Source organism: Nycticebus coucang, chromosome 2, assembly GCF_027406575.1.
Source record: "Nycticebus coucang isolate mNycCou1 chromosome 2, mNycCou1.pri, whole genome shotgun sequence".
Lineage (NCBI taxonomy): Eukaryota > Metazoa > Chordata > Mammalia > Primates > Lorisidae > Nycticebus > Nycticebus coucang.
The window spans coordinates 5,997,593-6,011,686 of record NC_069781.1 but is presented as its reverse complement, the minus strand read 5'-3'; the positions used below and the strand labels follow the sequence as shown (position 1 = coordinate 6,011,686).

Here is a 14,094-nt window from a genome sequence, read left to right as displayed (position 1 = left end):
CAATGTGCTAGTTTTATATACAGTTTGAAATATTTTCACCGAACTGGTTAACATGGGTGGGCTTTATTATGTGGGGTATTTTCATTGAGGAAACGCTGGTATTTTTAAATCTTGTTCTTTCCCCTTACGCCGGTTATATTCCCTAGGAGAGGATTTTTCTTCTCTTCTGCCAGGAGGGTGGAGACCTGACTGTTGAGTTTCTGTGAGCCTGGAGTAACCACAGCAATTGTTTAGAACGCAGACCAGCAGAACATTCTTTTCAGAGAGGAGTATTTTGTCACAGGCATTATTTAGGATTACTGCCACACGGCGATGTGACAGAGCAACTTTCAGTCCCTTTCATTATTGTCTCTAAACGCTCTGCATACGTCATCCTCCTTGCCTGCCCCTGGGCAGCTGTGTCCCTCGGTCACGTCATCTTCCTCCTCACACTGAGCTCCTTTGGTTCACCTGTGTCTTCTATCACCCCACACCTGGCTCTCTGCACTCCACTGCTCTCTCTTTTTTTTTTTTTTGTAGAGACAGAGTTTCACTTCATGGCCCTCGGTAGAGTGCCGTGGCCTCACACAGCTCACAGCAACCTCCAACTCCTGGGCTTAAGCGATTCTCTTGCCTCAGCCTCCCCAGTACCTGGGACTACAGGCGCCCGCCACAACGCCCGGCTATTTTTTTGTTGCAGTTCGGCCAGGGCCGGGTTTGAACCCACCACCTTCAGTATATAGGGCCGGCGCCTTACCAACTGAGCCGCAGGTGCTGCCCTTCCACTGCTCTCTTTTAAACATTCCCTGTGGTTTGTGTTTTCCTGATCGCATCCTGCTGGGCCCAGTGGCAAGGCTTGCTGTGCTTGGGTCTGCAGACTTTTGCTCATGGTGGATTGTTTCGCTATATGTTTTGCAGTTGGGGACTGTGAGCTCATCCTTCAGGAGCACTTTTTTCCATGGGAATTTCATCAGCTTGGATGGAAGTAGTTGTACTTTTATTTATTTATGTATTTGACATAGAGTCTCACTATGTTGCCCTGGGTAGAGTGCTGTAGAGACAGCTCACAGCAACCTCCAACTCTTGGGCTTAAGTGATTCTCTTGCCTCAGCCTCCCAAGTAGCTGGGACTACAGGTCCCTGCCACAACGCCTGGCTATTTTCTGGTTGTCATTGTTGTTTGGCAGGCCCAGGCTGGGTTTGAACCTGCCAGCCTGGCTGTATGTGGCTGGCACCCTAGCCCCTGAGCTGAGTAGTTATACTTTTACATTTGCTTTGGATATATTCCAGAGCTCTTTCCTGAACCTCCTTTTATTAATGTCAATTTTTGGCATGTAGAACCAATATTTAGACTGGATTTGAGGAACAGGCCTGTGGTTATAACTCCCAAGATGATTTTTTTTTGTTTTTTTGAGATAGAGTGTCACTTTGATGTCCCTGGTAGAGTACCATGGCATCATAGCTCACAGCAACCTCAAACTCTTAGATTCAAGTGATCCTCTGGCCTCAGCCTCCCAAGTAGGAGGGATTATAGGTGCCTACCATGACATGTGGCTATTTTTTGGACAGGGTCCCCCTCTTGCTCAGGCTGGTCTTGAATTTGTGAGCTCAGGCAGTCTGCCCGCCTTGGCGTCCAAGCACTGGATTACAGGTGTGAGTGACCAGCCTCGGCCTTCCAAGATTTTATTTCCTCACATATCACCTAGTTTGGGGCAGACCAACTTTGTTGTCACCTCTATTAGCCATTGGCAGATTTCGTTTTTTTTCTTTGGCTACATCACGACCTTGCTTAACAGAACCAAGGCTGTTTCCTGTCTCCATCTGGGTGTAAAATTCCAGTCCTGGACCACTGAGACCAGCATCCTGTGCCTCCCGGGCCCATCAGGTGTCCCCTCTTCGTTCTTGTCTGGGGGATTCCTTACTATCTGGGAGTTACTATTCAAAAGGCTATCTGCCAGCCTGGAGTTGTTTATCCAGCATTCCGGTGACTGTGACACAGAGTTCCCTTTTCAGAGCTTTTCAGAGCGCCCATTTTCTAGGTGAGGGCAAACAGGCCTTCCAGGCACATACTCTGGAGATAAGAGAAAAGTGGGCGATCCCATCTGGGCAGTCTCGCGGACTGTGAGGAATGCATTCATCTGCTAATATATTCATTTGCAAATCAACACAGAATAGTTCCTGACCCTGTGTGACTTACATTCCCAAGACCCCTTGCTCACAGGCAGTTTTCAGACAAAGAGCCCCAGGGCCTTCACACTTGGGGTTCCCCTCTGCCTCCCCTCCCTGTCGGTAAGCGCCATCCTGTCTATCCACAAGCTCCGTGGGTCCATTCTTCAGAGATAAATCTTGGCAACAATTGGACTGGGACCTGCTTCAGGTTCTCCAGAGGGGCACACCTTGTTTTAAAACTCAGATTTCTGTCTCAGAAGACGGAACAGCTATTAAAAATTAAATGAAGATTTATGGGCGGCGCCTGTGGCTCAGTGAGCAGGGCGCCGGTCCCATATGCCGGAGGTGGCAGGTTCAAACCTAGCCCCGGCCAAAAACCAAAAAGAAAAATTAAGTGAAGATTTAAAACTCTGATTACACGTGAAAGGGCCTACATTCCTGGCGTCTCTCGTTGTAAAAATAAAAACCAAGATCTGGCCACTAAGATCCCGGGCAGTGCCGGCGGGTCGCTCTCTCCCGCTTTGCCCGAGTCCCCACCGCTCCTTACAGTCTCTCCGGCCGCCCCGGCCCCTGCGCGCACGTGCAGGTGCCGCTCTGCCCCGCCCCCCGCCGCCCCCCGGGCTCAGCGTGGCGCCGGGTAGAGCTCGAGCCCGGCCGGCGGCAAACAAGGCGGTCAATTATTAACCGGTGCGCGGCGGCACCAGGAAACCCGAGCCGGTGGGGAAGCCCGGGCCGGGCGGGCGGGAGCGGAGCCGCGGCCCCGAGCGCCATGGAGGCAGGTACGGCGGGCGGCCGCGGGCCCCGGGTCTCCGGCGGGAGAGGGCGACCACCCCGCCGCGATATCCCCACGCTAGTCGGGGGCGCAGAAGGCTGCTGTGGAAAGTTCCGGAGCTCGGGCCAAGTCCCTGCCCCGCTCTGGGTACCCCCTGCGGGAGGCCCCGGGCGGGCAGCAGGCGCCCAAGTCCTCGGGGGTTCTCCGCGCACTGTCCCCCGGGCTTTGTTCAGCGCTCCGCCCAGGCTAAAATCCTTAGAGCAAGGGGGTTGGAAGGGAGAGGAGAGTGGGGGACAGCTGGGGACAGAGGCAGGGGGCTGCGCTGGCAAGGGGGACGCGCGAAGGCTCCGCCACCAACTCCGACGGTCTCCGCGGAGCCTGGCGTCTGGAGGGGCGGGGCGGCCGCCGAGGCCTCGCGGGGTCCCGGGCCTACTGGGCTGGAGGGGTGGTGGCACCGGACCGGTGCAGAGTCCTGCCTCCCACAGCCTGGTCCACAGCCCGGCCCACCAGGGGTGAGGCGCACCCCATCCCATCTGCACCGACTCCGGGAGATGCTGGGCGAAGCGGGGGGCGCCCGGCCTGGCTCCCTCCTGGGATCCCCCAGACCTCGAGCACTTGCCCACCCTCCTCGCCCCGGGCAGCCGGGGCTCCTCTTCCGACTGGAATGTCGGGCCGAGGCTCAGGTGTCTTGAGAACCTGAGAACCCAGGTCACGACCACGCAGCCAGGCCAGCAAGTTTATTTACTCTGCGTCCCTGTCTCTGCGACACCGGGCCAGGTATGTGCCCTGGCGGGATCCAGGGACACTGCGGGTTTTGTTGTGGTCACTGGGGCGGGGGCCCTGCGGGAACTTCCGTGGCAGCATCGTCTGGGACTGGTCTCCGGAGTGGCTCAGTTTACTCGTCGAGAGCCTCAGTTTCCTCATTTGTAAACTGGGGATCAAAACAAAAGCTCACGCGAGGATGACTGGGGTTACTGCAGAGGGTCTCAGAACACAGTGAACAGGTCACACCTTCACTTATTTTTAAATGATTGCTACTGTCATTTATCCTCATTTTTACAGATGAGGACATGGAGGTGTCCCCTCAGGGCTGGCTCACCTGGGGCTGGTGGCAGGAGGGGACTGTCCACCCAAGCCGCCTCTTCTCTGTGTCCTGTTCTCAGCTCATTGACAATGCTGGCCCCATTCCCAGCGCAGGAGAGGGCAAGCCCCACGATGCAAGTGCTTTAAAATTAAAAAAAAAAAAGGAAACTTATTTGAGGTAAAATTCAAGTACACCAAACTGCACATATCTAAAATGTATGTTTTGGGCCGGGCGAGGTGGCTCACACCTGTAATCCTGGCACTTGGGAGGCTGAGGCGGGTGGATTGCCTGAGTTTACAGGTTGGAGACCAGCCTGAGCTAGAGGGAGATCCCAGCGCCCTTGCTCAGTGGTTAGGGCGCCAACTACATACACTGTGGCAGGCAGGTTCCAACCGGCTGGACCTGCTAAACAGCAATGACAACTGCAACAACAACAGAAAAGTAGCCAGGTGCTAATGGTGGATGCCTGTAGTCCCAGCTACTTCGGAGGCTGAGGCAAGAGAATTACTTGAGCCCAAGAGTTGGAGGTTGCTGTGAGCTGTGACATCACCGCACTCTACCAAGGGCAACAAAGTGAGACCCTGTCTCAAAAAAAAAAAAATAAGTAAAAATAAAATAAAATGTACATTTTGATCGGTTTTGAATATTATGCATGTGCCACACTAGCACATCAAGATAAATATCTCTATCAGCTCCCAAAACTTTTCTGCATGCTTGGTAATCCCTCCTCCCACCTCTGTTCTGGGCAAGTATGGGTCTGCTTTCTGACACTACAGACTGCATTTTCTAGAATTATATTAATATAAGTAGAAGTATATAACATTTACTGTTGTCGACTGGTTTCTTTTACTTGGCATAATGATTTTTTTTTTTTTTTTCTTTGTAGAGACAGAGTCTCACTGTACCGCCCTGGGGTAGAGTGCCGTGGCCTCACACGGCTCACAGCAACCTCTAACTCTTGGGCTTACGCGATTCTCTTGCCTCAGCCTCCCGAGCAGCTGGGACTACAGGTGCCCGCCACAACGCCCGGCTATTTTTTTTGTTGTTGTTGCAGTTTGGCCGGGGCTGGGTTTGAACCCGCCACCCTCGGCATATGGGGCCGGCACCCTACTCACTGAGCCACAGGCGTCGCCCTGGCATAATGATTTTGAGAGTTATTTATGGTGTGTGTGTCAAGAGTTTATACCTTTTCATTGCTAAGTGGTTGTATCAGTTATCTCCTGGTGTGTCACAGATTAACCACCCAAATTAGGCTTAAAACAATAGAGGTTTAGGATTCCTGTGGGTCAGGAATCTGGGTACAGCTTAGCTGGGTGCCTGTGGCTCAAGATTTCTCATGAGGTCATAGTTTAAACCCTCACTGCAGTCATTCAGACTCAGCAGGCGCTGAAGGATCGGCTTCCAAACTCACTCACTTTTTTGGCTTTGAGGTCTTAGTTCCTCAGGGGCCTGCATTCTTTTTCTTCTTTTGAAACAGAGTCTCAAGCTATCCCGCTCGGTAGAGTGCTGTGCTGTCATAGCTCACAGCAACCTCCAACTCTTGGGCTCAAATGATCCTCTTGCCTCAGTTTTTTTCTATTTACAAATAGAAAAGAGAGGTTTTTTTTTTTTGTTTTTTTTTTTTTTTGGGTAGAGACAGTCTCACTGTACCGCCCTCGGGTAGAGTGCCGTGGCGTCACACGGCTCACAGCAACCTCTAACTCTTGGGCTTATGTGATTCTCTTGCCTCAGCCTCCCGAGCAGCTGGGACTACAGGCGCCTGCCACAACGCCCGGCTATTTTTTTTTGTTGCAGTTTGGCCGGGGCTGGGCTTGAACCCGCCACCCTCGGCATATGGGGCCGGCGCCCTACTCACTGAGCCACAGGCGCCGCCCAAGAAAGAGAGGTCTTGCTTTTGCTCGGGCTGGTCTTGACCTCTTGAGCTCAAGCAAATCCACTCGCCTCAGCTTCCCAGAGTGCTAGGATTACAGGTGTGGGCCACCTGGCCCCTCTGCATTCTTTTTAAAACATAACCTCAGAACTGACACCCCTTATCTTCTGCCACCCACATTCCAGGGGAGAGATGCCTCCAAGAGCTGTGGTGTGGGCGCCCTTTAGAGGCCACCTTCCAGGAAGGGCATCCTTAGCACAGTTGACTTATCCATTCACTTTTTTTTTTTTTTTTGCATTTTTTTGGCGGGGGCTGGGTTTGAACCCGGCACCTCCTGCATATGGGGCTGTCGCCCTACTCCTTTGAGCCACAGGCGCCGCCCTTATTCATTCACTTTTTATGGACGTCTGGGTTGTTTCCAGTTTTGGCTATTACAGACGGCGTTGCTGTGAGCACGTGTGTGTGTGTGTGTGTGTGTGTAAGTTTGCGTGGTCATAGGCTTTTCTTTCTCTTGGGTAGATGCCTATGAGTGAACCAGCTGGAGTATGTGGTAGATGTATGTTTAACCTTTTACGAAACCATCACACTGTTTTCCCAAGTGGTTGTGCCATTTTACTTTCTCATCAGCAGTTTATTAGAATTCTGGTTGTCTTATATAACTTGGCAACAGTTGCCTAAGGTCAGGATTTTTTTTCCTTTTTTTAGCAGTTTTTTTTTTTTTTTTTTGTAGAGACAGAGTCTCATCCTATGGCCCTCAGTAGAGTGCCGTGGCCTCACACAGCTCACAGCAACCTCCAACTCCTGGGCTTAAGCGATTCTCTTGCCTCAACCTCCCGAGTAGCTGGGACTACAGGCGCCCGCCACAACGCCCGGCTATTTTTTGGTTGCATGCAGTCTGGCTGGGGCTGGGCTTGAACCTGCCACCCTCGGTATATGGGGCCGGCGCCCTACCGACTGAGCCACAACGCCGCCCTTTTAGCAGTTTTTTTGGCCCGGGCCGGGTTTGAACCCACCACCTCTGGTATACGGGGCCAGCGCCCTACTCCTTTGAGCCACAGGCACCACCCTAAGGTCAGGATTTTAAAAACAATTAGCTATTCTAATGGGTTTGTAATAATATACATATATTTCATTGTGGTTTTAATCATCATTTTCCTGATGACCAATGTCATTGAACATCTTTTTATGTACTTATTGGCCATTCAACTATCTTCTTTGAGGAAGGATTTACAAATATTTCCACCCACTTTCTTTTTAATTGTGGTAACTACTTTATTGAGATGTAATTTACATACTGTATAATTCACTCATTTAATGTGTACAATATAATGCAGATGTACTTTTATTTATTTATTTATTTGTTGCTGCATTTTGGCCGGGGCCGGGTTTGAACCTACTAGCCTCGGTATATGGGACCAGCACCCTACTCACTGAGCCACAGGTACTGCCCTCCACCCACTTTCTTTTTTCTTTTTTTTTTGAAACAGAATCTCACTATCTCACTTTCAGTAGAGTGCTGTGGCGTCATAGCTCACAGCAACCTCAAACTCTTGGGCTTAAGCGATTCTCTTGCCTCAGCCTCCCAAGCAGCTGGGACTACAGGCGCCCGCCACAACTGGCTATTTTTAGAGAGGGGTCTGGCTGGCTGGTTTTGGACTCCTGAGCTCAAGCAATCCACCCACCTGGGCCTTCCAGAGTGCTGGAATTACAGGCGTGAACCACTATGCCTAGGCTGAGAAAGAGGTTTTTTAAGCTTCTGCTTGCAAGATGTTTGTCAATGTCCCATTGGGCAAAGCAAGAAACAAGGGTGTAAAAATAGAGGGACTGTCACAGGTAAAGATGAGGGGGGTATAAACAGTAGGGTTGTGAGGTGCAGAGGCCCTGAGTCAGCCCTTGGCTGCTGGGATGGGGATGGAACTGGGGCAGGAATTTGTCAGGGGCTCAGCATTCCTTGCCACTGGACCCCTCCCAAAGATCCCTGCCCTCTGACTCTATCCATCAGCCCTGTGGGGGATGGGGATGGGAGTAGGGGGTTTCAGAAAGCCCCTCCCATTCCCCCCCATGGCCCTTGTGTGGGTCTCACCTCTCCTTTCATAATTTCTCTACCTTCCGTAACCCTAAGGACACTTAGGAAATGAACTTTGAAGCCAGACCCTGTCTCAGTGCCCCCACCCTTGGTCAGAGGAGGCCATCCAGGATTTTCTTCCAGGGCCATCCTTGGGTGCCTGCCAGAGACCCGCAGTGCTCAGCTGGACCCGGGTGCAGAGGGCACCTGCAGGACCGTTGTCCTGCTCAGGTGTTTACCTGTGGATGCTGGGGGCCAGGCCTGGGTTGGGAGGAAGGCAGCCAGGCAAGTTTGGGGCCCTGGTGCAGGGCTCTACGCATTCCAGTTTCTGTTTTCTGTGTGCCTCCGTGACCCTAAGTGACAAGTGACCTCCTGGCTCCAGCATTTCCCTAGATTAGTAACTGGGTCTGGTTGCTAGACTCTGGGAGCTCCTGAGTCTTCCCCACCCCTCCCCCACAATACAACCCAAGACTCTGATTGGCTGTGGGCCCCCCCCTTGGAGTGGTATCTGGAACACCCAATCAGGGGCTTCCCTGGGCTGGTGCTCCTTTTCTGGTCCAATCAGCTGTGACAGCTGGGCCTGGGGCTCCAAATAGCTAACTCCCAATAAAGGCCATCTGGACCCAGCACAGGGCCGACATACAGCCCCATCCTCAGCACAGCTGGGTTTCTTTGGTGGTGTGATCCCAGGCCGGGCACCTCACCCCTCTGGGCCTCAGTGTCCTTGTCCCATTATTTTTTTATTTTTATTATTTTGAGACAGAGTCTCAGTTTGTCGCCCTTGATAGAGTGCCTGGCATCACAGCTCACAGCAGTCTCAAACCTAGGGCTCAAGCTATTCTCTCGCCTCAGCCTCCCTAGTAACTGACTACAGGCACTGCCACAACGCCCAACTATTTTTAGAGACAGGGGTCTCTTGCTCAGGCTGGTCTCCTCTGCCTCCCAGAGTGCTGAGACTACAGGAATGAGCCTCCCCACCTGACCTTCCTTGCTCCATTATTGCCCTTTGGGTGAAGATTTGATGAACTGGAGAGGGCTAGCACTCAGTACCCAGGTGGCCAGGGTCAGCGTTGTCAGGGAGCGTGTGTGGGGTGTGGGGGAGGAGGGTCCCTCCCGAGGAGCCCCTTTGTTTTTGTTTTTGCTTTTTGAGACAGTCTCACTATGTCGCCCTAGGTAGAGTGCTGTGGTGTTATAGCTCACAACCTCCTCTAACTCCAGCTTAAGCAATTCTCTCACCTCAGCCTCCCAAGAAGCTGGGACTACAGGCGCCCGCCACAACGCTCAGCTATATTTTTGCTGCAGTTGTCATTGCTGGTTTGCTGGCCTGGGCCGGGTTTGAACCTGCCAGCTACGGTGCATGTGGCTGGCGCCCTAACCACTGTGCTACGGGCGCCCCAGGAGCCCCTTGGTCACGGCCCTGTCCTTTCTCTCCAGACCCAGAGGAGAAAGGGGTGGGCAGCCCTGGCCACTCCGAGGACCCCCGGAACCCCGCGCCGTCCACCCCCGTACTCCCGCAGCTTCCGCGCCGCCCGCAGCCCCTGGACGAGGCCGCCGGGCCCAGGGAGGACGAGGACGCGGCGGCGGTGGGCGCCGAGGGAAACGAACCGGATCCGGAGGAGCCCCCAGCCCAGGCCCCCGCGGCTGGCGAGGCCAGGCTGGGGCCCAAGGCGGCGGCTAGCGGGGTCCCCCCAATCGGCTTCGTAGGCGAGCCGCCGCCCTACGCACCGCCCGACCCCAAGGGCGTGCACCTGCTGTACCCGCCCTTCCCGCAGGTGCCGGTGCTGTTTCCCGCCGCGCCCGCGCCCCCCGCAGCCTTCCCGCCGCCCGGGCCGCTCTACCCCGCCGCGCCCGCCTTCCCCTTCCCGGTGGTGAGTGCCGGGCGGGCGGGGTCACTCCCTTTCCAGTCAGCGCCGCCTGGACCTGCGGGGCAGCGAGCTGAGGCTTCCTGGGGATGGGGGCTTCTGAGGCGGGTTCTGGAAGGGGGAATAGGAGGTTGCAGCCAGAGAGCCGGCAGGGCGCTCTGGGCAGAGGCTACAGCACAGTCGTGGAGGGAATGAGAGGGGTTTGTTGGCTTAATGGGGGAGGGAGGGTAGGAAGGCAGGATCCAGGGTGAGGGCTCCCTGGGGTTTTGGGCAGGAGGTGACTTAATTAGATTTTCCTGAAACCAACCAACCAACCAACCAACCAACCAACCAACACACACCAACCAAACCCGAGCTGCCCTCTTGAGAAATCACCCAAGGCTGGGTGGTCAGTGGGCTGGGACTGGAGATGCAGGTGGTGGCTGGACCCTGGACTGAGCCCACTGTAGAGGGCAGCGCCCAGAGGCCTCCTGGAGGCTGATGACCAGCGGGTGGGAGGGAGAGAGCAGAAGGTGTGCTCTGACCCACTCCCAGGGGACTTGCATCCTCACTGGTTGGGCCCTGGCTGTCTGTCCTCATTCTGGTGTCTGGAGGCTGGCAGCCCCCCACACCTGTGGCTCTGCCTCCACAGTACAACAGCCCAGTGGCTGGCTTGCAGGCCGCCCCCACGGTGGAGCACAGGGCCCTGCCCAAGGACTACATGGTGGAGTCCGTGCTGGCCACGCTCTTCTGCTGTCTGCTGACGGGGCTTATCGCCATTGTGTACTCCCATGAGGTAGGTTGGGGGGGTGCAGGTCCTGGGCACAGCCCCTTCCAGCATGTAGCCACTGGTACCCAGGCTGGAGGTCCACAGGTGGGGCACACAGAGCCCTTCTCCCAGGGGGAAGATGGCTGGTGTCTCTCAGGAGGGGTGTGGGAATTGGGAGGTCAGTGCCCAGTTGTCTGTGGGGTCTGTGCCCCCCCTTTTTTTTTTTTTGAGACAGAGTCTCAAGCTGTAACCCTGGGTAGAGTGCCATGACCTCCAACCCTTGGGCTTAAGTGATTCTCTTGCCGCGGCCTCCCGAGGACCTGGGAGTATAGGCACCTGCCACAGGGCCCAGCTATGTTTTGGTTGTAGTTGTCATTGTTGTTTGGTGGTCCAGGCCGGGTTCGAACCCACCAGCTCTGGCGTATGTGGCTGGCGCCTTAGCCGCTGAGCTACAGGTGCCGAGCACTGTGCCCCTCTTGTATAGCCACCTGCTCCTGCCTCTGTCTCTGCCCCTTACCACTCCACGCTGCTCCAGGAAATTCACCCAAAGCCATTCACAGCAAGGGTGGATGACTGATGAGGCCTGAGCTGTTCTTTCCCAGGGGGGCTGGTGTCTTAAGAGGGAAAGGGTCTGCTCATTCACTCCTGCGCCTGTTCATTCACCTCCATCTCACCTTCTACCTGGCTACCCATCCGCCAGCCCACTTGGCCACCCTCCCACCCACCACCTGCCAGCATCTCTAGCCTCTGTTCTTCTGTTCCTCCCTCCCTCCTTCTATTTACCCATCTATTTATTCACCTCTCATTCTCCCACCATCTCACTAGCATCTTTCCTTCCTCCCTCTCTTTTTTCCTCTCTCCTTCCTTCCTTCCGACTATACGCCAGGCGCAGGGCTGGGCCCTGGGGAGTCAGCAATGCCAGTGTGCTGACATTCCAGTACAGCAGTGGTACTGAGCCTGTGGGGGCCTGTGCTCAGGGCTGACCCGTATGGCCCTGGCTTCCCTCTACCACTGGAGCCGGGGCCCTGGGGAGAAGGCAGCCTCCAGAACAGCTCAGAGCTGTCCCGGGCTGCCTGTGAAATCTGCTCCACCACTAGCTGTGTAGCCCAGAACAGGTCACTTAACCTCTCTGAGCTTTGCTTCCACATCTGCAAAGTGGGCGCAATCTCAAGGTTGCTGTCCTCATGGCCATCAGTGCCTGCCAGGTTGAGCACCCAGGAGTGGGCAACCACCACCGTCACTCCTTAGGAGCTATGGGCCTGGCAGGTCTTGAGCTTCTCAGGGTGGGTTATCCAGTCTGCAGAACGGGGCCCCGCCCTGACAGGGCTGCACCGGGGGCGTGGGGACCCCTAGCTGCTGACCTCCCCCATCTCGTTGCAGACCCGTGCAGCCCTGGGCAGGGGCGACCTGGCGCAGGCGGAGGAGGCCTCACGGAAGGCTCGCTCACTGGTTCTGTTTAGCCTGCTCTTTGGGGTCTTCGTGTCCACCAGCTGGGTCATCTACGTGGTGGTGGCACTCTACCTCCCCTGAGGCTGTGGGGACGGCAGCGCACCCAGGGGTAACCAGTCAGACCTTTTCTGTGGATTTTGAGCCCTGCCAGTGGCCAGCTGTTGCCTACAGAGGGGACCCAGCAGCCCTCAGCAGACTTGTGGTTGGACCTCAGCCCCGACAGGTAGCCCAGTGAGGCTTCCAGCAGTCCCCTCATGTGGGGTGACCCAGACCAGCCGTGGGACAGGGTTGAGGTGTCTTCTCCAAGGTCTTCCTGGGAATCCGGCCTTCACCTTTATATCCCTCAGAGTCCGTCAGAAGAACCATAAGCCCTCACTGTCTCCAGAGCCATCTGGAAGGACATCACCAGCCCTGGGCTCCCCCACCTTTACCCCAGGAACTTCGGGTGATCCGGCTGCCGGTGTGGAGAGGAGCCACTCCCTCCTCTCTGCCTAGTAGCTCCTGGCTGGTTGTTCCTGCACCCCCACCCCACCCAGGAGACGGGTCCTCTCATGCTGACCCCTCGTCCAGAAATCCGGGGGCTGCGTTTGGTCCACAGCGACACCAACAGAGCTTCATGTTGCTACTTTGGGAACACGGCTACTTCCTGGCTCACTTCCAGAGCAAGTGGCATCATCTGTCCACAGCTGGACTGCAGGGCTCCCTGCCTGCCCCTCTGAGGTGCTGCTGGCACTCGGGGCAGCTCTAGCTCGCTCTCTGCAGCTCCGCTGGGCTGTCCTTCCGCTGCTCCCTGCATCCCTTCTCTGGGCAGCTTAATGAGAACCTTCTCTCCCGTCCTACTGCTGGGCTTCTGCTTACTGCTCTCTCAGTGTTTTTCAGCTTCTGCCTCGCCCCACCTGAGCTGTTGCTCACTCCCTCTGTCTCTACTCCCCACAGCTGGAGGATCAGCTGGGCTCCCATTCAGCAAAAGCCACCCTGACTTGGGGGTTGCACATGGGCACCCTTGTGTCAGACACCTGGCACCCCAGGCCGGTTAGCTTTAGTCTTGAGAACACTTCATTTAAACAAGATTCAAAGCTGCCTGTAGAGAGGAAGGGGGCCCCTGGCTGAGCCGTAAAAGCCCCATAGCTTGAATCCAGTCAGGGGCTGTCTGGGCAGCCTGTGTGCTGTCACAGCCCTGGGGTGGGAGCCCCATCTTGGGGGTCTGGAGACACAGGAGTGAGGAAGTAAGTGCTGAGCAGCTTGGGGGCGGTGAGGTGGTCCCTGTTCCAGGACGGGCTGGTTCAGAGTTACAATTAAAATGCATGATAACCACACAAAAAAGGAGGAGGAATCTTTTTAGGGATCGATAGATGCCAAAATTTTTGATAGAATCCAGCAGGCACGGTGACAGTCTCTAGATGAGTGCTCCTTAAACTGCCGAGTGCACACAAATTACCTGGGGAATGGCAGATGGGGTTTGGCTTCTGATTCTGAAAGCAGGGCCTGAGTCTGCATGTCTGATATTCCCAGGTGATGCTGAAGGTGGCAGTCAAACCAACAGCAAGTTAAGTGAGAAATTATTAAAACTGTTAAAAAGCTTCGAAACTGGGGTCACGCCATGGATGCTCCCTCGTGTCTCGATATTCAACATCGTTGTGAAATTCCAGCTAATGCAAAAAACAGGGAAGTGGGATTTGTAGCATGAAAACTGGAAAAGGCTGGAAAACTGATGTATGGTGGCTTATTCCTGTGATCCCCACAATTTGGGAGGTGGGAGGATTGTGTAAGGCCCGGAGTTGGAGGTTACAGCGATTATGCTGCTACACTCCAGTCCGGGTGAGGGAAGAAGCCCAATGAGATGCTGCCCAACTGCTCTCCAAAGTGGTTGCCCTGTCTGGAATTCCCTCCAGCAGCAGACCAGCATTCCAGTGGCTCCTCTCACCAACCTCCGATATTTGTCAGTCTTTTTTTTTTTTTGAGACAGCCTCACTATGTTGCCCTTGGTAGAGTGCTGTGGCATCACAGCTCACAGCAACCTCCAACTCCAGGGCTCAAGCGATTTTCCTGCCTTCACCTCCCAAGTCACTGGGACTACAGGCGCCCGCCACAGTGCCC

General features: G+C 55.0%; 1 protein-coding gene across 1 annotated transcript; it reads left to right on the top strand.

Annotated features, from left to right (window-relative positions):
* The first annotated feature begins 2,856 nt into the window (after positions 1–2,856).
* Positions 2,857–13,584, top strand: PRRT1B (proline rich transmembrane protein 1B). The gene is made up of 4 exons (XM_053559552.1): positions 2,857–2,926; positions 9,373–9,806; positions 10,432–10,575; positions 11,929–13,584. The coding sequence occupies exons 1-4, from the start codon at positions 2,917–2,919 to the stop codon at positions 12,076–12,078; spliced, it is 738 nt and encodes a 245-aa protein (XP_053415527.1). The 5' UTR covers positions 2,857–2,916; the 3' UTR covers positions 12,079–13,584.
* Positions 13,585–14,094: the final 510 nt, after the last annotated feature.

Excerpts from the sequence above, each read along its gene's own strand:
- PRRT1B (XM_053559552.1), top strand. Across the intron at positions 9,807-10,431 it reads CCGCCTTCCCCTTCCCGGTG|TACAACAGCCCAGTGGCTGG; the intron begins GTGAGTGCCGGG and ends CTGCCTCCACAG. Across the intron at positions 10,576-11,928 it reads CCATTGTGTACTCCCATGAG|ACCCGTGCAGCCCTGGGCAG; the intron begins GTAGGTTGGGGG and ends ATCTCGTTGCAG.